We start from the raw sequence: 6,000 nt of genomic DNA, 5'->3' as shown, positions 1-6,000 counted from the left end.
GAATGGTCACAGGCGGTCTATAAAACACTAATGTCACATTGTGTGTTATTTTGTGATATCATTAAAAATGAGTTGTGCATGAAATATGAAAATTAAAGTGTTTTTGTTAAGAGAGGGACATGATTTTAGGAGCCATAAGATATAATAGTTATACTTAACTTTGCACAGTGACAAGTTATGCCCCTGAGTGAGTTCAGAGAGCGTATCAGCCTGATAGAACCGCCCTTTCGAACAAACTGTATAAAATGATGGGTTAAGAATTAACATATCTGACCAGAGAGGCGTAGAGCTGCAGCTCATGTTTAAAGTGGTTTGAACTCTGAATCTCAACACGAGGTAGAGATGGTAAAGTCACCTCCTGGACAATCACTGGGACGGCTGATTAGCTGTCCTAAGTAAAGTATCTAGAAAAGCAAATTGAAGTGGAACCATTCTACTACTCCTTTCTAACCATCGCAGTATGCTACTCTCATCACCCCACTGGGAACTATCGACACGGCTGGCTAGCCTATCTTCAAAGAAGCATCTTCCAGAGTGAATGGAAGGACAATAAACTTGTAGTTCTGTTCAGGACTACACAACAAGTCACCTGATACCGGACGACAGCAGAGGAGAACAACAAACAAAAACATTTTTGGACGATCAGGGCCTTACAAGCGTAAGCCTTACAAGCGTTTCCAAGATGGCCCTGTCCACCGAGAGAAACCAAGGATTTTCACGTAAATACATTCATGATTTCTTACTCCAAGAGGGTGGCGGTTCGTGTGTAAAGTATAGGAGTGCTACCAGTGAGAGTAGTCTCTAAAATGTACCAACGTTAAGTGTCTCTGTCCCTTTCTCTCTCTCACCCTCTCCATGTCTTTTGTAAGAAGCAGCCATATTGTTGTCAGTCCACTAGAGACCTGTTTTTAATGATTTAAGTGTGTATGTTTATCCTGTGTTACCTTTTAGTTAGCTAGTAAATAAATCATTAAACCAATTTATGTAGTACAGAATCATAAGTAATGCTCGAGTTTTTGCTGATGCAAGGAGGTTACCACTGTTCAGAGTGATGATATGATAAGAGGTTATGATTAATAAGTTGACTGTTTATAGATGTAATGTGTAAAGACCTTTGGAGTTTAGTTTGGGAAATGGTCATTCTTTAAAGAACCGCTCTCGTGGTGCCCCAGATCCTAATGAGTTAATTGTTGAATGATTCATTTAATCGGGTAACAATTAAACATATTTAGGTTGATTAGATAAATAACAGTCTTCAGATTATTGTCAGAAGCAAAGTCACAAGAGGATGATTTGGACATGATGAGCAACAAATGCTAAGATTGGTCCCATGACTTGAATGGGATTTGTGCCACAAATGCTAAAATTTTAGCATGTGGAAAGTGGAACTAAACCAAAGCATGCATTGCTGTCATACCTTGTCCATAGACTGCTTACAAGTTAAGGAAACCAATGTGTAATATTTTTTACTTTGATGAACTATCCCTTTAAGTATGTATCTGTATTAGTGTTTGTAGGATAAAGTTTGTAAGTGTTTGTAAAGGAAATGTTGGTGACGGTTTTGCGTGGGAATGCTCAAGCCCAGGCTCTTGGCCTACAACTGAAAGTCTGTGATCCATTTTTTTTTACTATGATTCTCTCTTTTTCCCTCTCTAACCCTACCCCTTTCAACCCTAACCCACCCCTTTCAACCATAACCCAAACCCCTCACGCAGAAATGTATGCGGTTCAACCCAAACGCAACCGTGTGGGTTGCCAAGCAGAAGATCCTGTGCACGCTGAACCAGAGTCTGAAGGATGTGTTGAACTACGGCCTCTTCCAGCCCGCCATGAACGGACGAGATGGGAAGTTCCTGGATGAAGAACGCCTCCTCCTGGAATACCCACAGCCAATCAGCAAAGGAGTTCCATCTCTGGAGGTAGAGTGCCAGCAAATCACTGAAGTTGTTACATATTTAAAAAGCTGTGATATTTGTATTTCTGTTTATTATGGATCCCATTAGCTGCTGCCAAGGCAGTATAATGTCACCATACAACAATATAAAAAATGTATGTGTGTGTAGAAGAACTGTTAGTAGGCATGTGTGTGTGTCTCTTTGAAGTCTGCGTTGTTCCATAAAGTGTAGTTTTATCTGTTTTTTAAGTCTGATTTTATTGCTTGCAGGAGTTACTTGATGTGGAATAGAGTTCCATGTAGCCACGGCTCTATGTAGTACTGTGCATATTCCAGAGTCTGTCCTGGACTTGGGCACTGTGAAGAGACTACTGGTAGTATGTCTTGCGGAGTGTGCATGTGTGTCTGAGCTGTGTGCTAGTCATAGGGACAGTTTGTTGCCTTTAAAACATGTCAATACCTCTCACAAAGACAAGTAGTGATGCAGTCAATCTCTTCTCTAATTTGAGCCAGGAGAGATTAAGGTTGGGTGGTATACCGTATTTTACAATATACCGGTATTCATGCACGGACCAGTTTAGGTTTTTATTTTACCTTATATAAGCATATTTGAATGTTTGGTTTGTTAAATGCGATACGCCGTGTAAAAGGTACATTTCTATAGTTTACATTGCTACTTGAGTCAACTCTCTCCGCTCTCTCTCTCTCTCCATGCTGTTTTCCACACAGCTTTCCTCTTTGTTGTTCATCTGCCACGAGACAATTGCATTCAGTCTGCATGTTGAATGCAGCACATGCAACAATGTTGATGACAACAGTGCTGTTTTCACTTTGCTTCTTAATATAAATCCACTAGTGTTCTATAATTACACTATTCGTTTGAGTTTCTTACATCTGCAAACAGCTAGTTTGACATAGCAAGTTGGGCCTTAATCTTGTTAGCCGTTAATGCTAATCGCTTGTTAGCTGGCTAGCTAAATGTACTGAGTCAGTGTAAACATAATTAGCTATACAGTCTGATAATACCAGTGATGGTGTAGACCTAAATCAGCATGTTGTTTGTGGAACAGTATCTTCTAAATCAAAGAAGAATCCGTGAAGCATGAATATGTTAGCTACATGAAGTAGCTAAGAGAAAACATTCAATGTAGCCAAAGATTATAGAGTCCCCTAGGAAACACCTGTCAACACTTGGTTCCTACACTGTCACAATAACGCCTTCCTGGCATTTTCATTTGTTTTCATGTCAAAACAAAATGGTATTCAACGTTCCCACTATTATATTTTAACTATAGTATTATAAAAATAATTCTATATCAATGATTCCAAAAATTCACCCAAAGTGTTTTTCTCTAAATCGCAAGTAAAATTGCATTTGCAACATTTGGTTAAAAATAAGGCCTAGATTATTTGCCAATATTATGCAGCCCTATGTGGTAGTATGGAAAGGATCTCAAATGAGTGCAGTAAATGCAGAAATTGATAAAAAAATGCTGAAAATGATTTTGGGTTGAAGTTGAATTGAACAGTATAAAACAATCAGAATGGAGAAAGACCCATTGAAATCACTTAGAATGCATGTGTTGCCACCCGAGGGTCACGCACTACTCATAAAGCACATTCAGAACTGTATTATTCTAAAATATAAGATACCGTCAAATACCGTCATGCCATCAATTTTTTTTAAATACGGTGATATGATATTTTGGCCGTATCGCCCAGCCCTAGGAGAGACTGACATGCATGTCACTGATGTTAGCTCTGTGTACATTTATGGGTCAGCCGTGCTTCTCTGTTCTTGGCCAATTGTAATTTTCCTATGTCCCTTCCTGTGGCACTTGACCGTATGACTGGGCAGTAGTCCAGGTGTGACAAAACTAGGGCCTGTATGACTTGTTTTGTTGATAGCAATGTCAAGAAATGAGAACAGCGATTTAATACAGACAGACCTCTCCCCATCTTCGCTACCGTTGCATCAATATGTTTTGACCATGGCAGTTTAAAATCCAGGGTTACACCAAGCAGTTGAGTCTGCTCAACTTGATCAATTTCCACATTATTCATTACAAGATGTAGTTTAAGTTTAGGGTTTAGTGAATGGTTTGTCCCAAATTTAGTTTAATATTTGACATCCATTTTAAAACTGACTGCAGCTCTTAAGTGTCGCAGTGATTTCAATTGCTGTGGTAGCTAACATGTATACTGTTGAGTCATCAGCATATTTAGACACACAGGCTTTACTCAGTGCCAGTGGCAGGTCGTTAGTAAAGATTGAAAAAAGTAAGGGGCCTAGACAACAGCCTTGGGGAATGTCCGACTCTTCCTGGATTAGGTTGGAGAGGCTTCCAATAAAGAATACCCTCTGTGTTTTGTTAATAGGAGATAGAAGTGGCATTTATCATTCTCTATCATCCACAGTAATTTTCCATCCAAGTTGTCAGACCCAGGTGGCTTGTTATTGTTGATAGACACCAATAATTATTTCACGTCTTCGACACTTTACGGAATTCAAAATTACAGTGCTTGTCTTTCATAATTTGTTCACTTGTGTATGGATGTGTAGGTTCAGAATGTGTTGTTTGTATGTTAAGCCTAAATTTGATCATCTTGCCAATATGAGCCATCTGATTCAATGAATGATGGAGCTGAGTTTGCCTTTTTGCCCAACATTTACCTTTGTTTCATTGTATAGTTTATTCGTTTTGTTCAGCATAGTCAAATTATTTCTCAATTTACAGTACGTTTGCCAATCGGTTGTGCAGCCAGTCTTATTTGCCATTCATTTAGCCTCATCCCTTTCAATCATACCATTTTTTCAATTCCTCAGCGATCCAAGGGGATTTAACAGTTTTTACAGTCATTTTCTAAATTGGTGCATGCTGATTAGTAACTGGAATAAGCAATTTCATAAATGTGTCAAGTGCAGCATCTGGTTGCTTCTCATTGTACACCACAGTCCAGAAAATATTATTTACATCTTCAACATAGGAATCACCACAAAACGTATTGTATGACCAAAACGTATTGTGCGCGCTCTGAAGGCTCTGAGAACGAAACATTCTGAATTTTCGAACGGACAATCTGACATCACACTGTTGCAGTCATCAACGCTCTGGATAACAAAACAGTCTAACCAGCTCTGCTAGGGCGAGTAATGTTCAGTGAGCTGTTCTGTCGGAAAATAGCTAGCAAGTTAGCTTGGGTGCCTGACTGCTTTTTTTAAATAAATATTTTTTAAATTATTATTATGAACGAACAAATACAAAAACAGACGTTTACAAAGAAGTTGTACGCTTCCTGAAGTCTATGCACATTTCTTTGGTCTTGTTGGTATTGAGGACCAAGTGTGATTCCTCACACCACTCTACAAAGTCATCTAGGACTGGGCTATAATGTTCCTCATCATCATGCAACAGGCTGATCAAGGCAGTGTCATCAGCGAACTTAATGAGGTGTCTGTCAGGATGGGAACTAGTACAACTATTAGTGTACAAGATGTACAGGAGTGGGGACAAAACACATCCCTGAGGAGAGCCTGTGTTGGTATTGCATATGTCCGACACGTGGGGACCCTAGCAGTCAATCATTCATTATTCTTTACCTTCTCAGTTTCATCTGAATGTCATAAAATTGTTGGTTATCTGCATGAACCCTAGCATAAATTATGAATCAACAATATACAAATTGGCTTAATTATTTATTTACTAACTAAATAATCACAGAAATACATTTTAAACCAACAGTAGATATTGGTTACTAACAATGATGGAAAAATCCCTAGTGGGCTATGCCGATGTGACGGCTTGGTAGACAAAGGGAAGGGGGTGTGCACTGAGAAAGAGCGGGAAAGACAACATGGATTCACGACACACAGTCTATAGTTACAGTCATTGAAATGCTATTCCTTTGCACACTAACTGCTGCTCATTGCTGCTCATTCGAGAATAATCACAATGTATATGTATTTACGTCCGTATGTCAATAAGATTTGCTCTTATTCTGTAGGGATCGATAGTCTCAGAGTTTAACAATTTCCAGCCGCGTAGCCAATGCTCCACGTGGTATAGTCTTGTCCTTTGGTAGAGTTGTAGTTTAAACCACTTCAC

General features: G+C 39.1%; 1 protein-coding gene across 2 annotated transcripts in view; it reads left to right on the top strand.

Annotated features, from left to right (window-relative positions):
• The window catches only part of LOC112232149 (SH3 and multiple ankyrin repeat domains protein 2-like), a 248,759-nt gene that overhangs the window by 95,239 nt on the left and 147,520 nt on the right, over positions 1-6,000 (top strand). For both annotated transcript variants that reach the window (XM_042330747.1, XM_042330746.1), the window contains exon 3: positions 1,716-1,919. In XM_042330747.1, the coding sequence (XP_042186681.1) occupies positions 1,716-1,919 (204 nt within the window). The remainder of the gene's footprint in view (positions 1-1,715; positions 1,920-6,000) is intronic.

Source organism: Oncorhynchus tshawytscha, linkage group LG12, assembly GCF_018296145.1.
Source record: "Oncorhynchus tshawytscha isolate Ot180627B linkage group LG12, Otsh_v2.0, whole genome shotgun sequence".
In the NCBI taxonomy this organism is placed as follows: domain Eukaryota; kingdom Metazoa; phylum Chordata; class Actinopteri; order Salmoniformes; family Salmonidae; genus Oncorhynchus; species Oncorhynchus tshawytscha.
The sequence above is the reverse complement of the archived record's forward strand: the minus strand, read 5'-3'. Positions and strand labels throughout refer to the sequence as shown.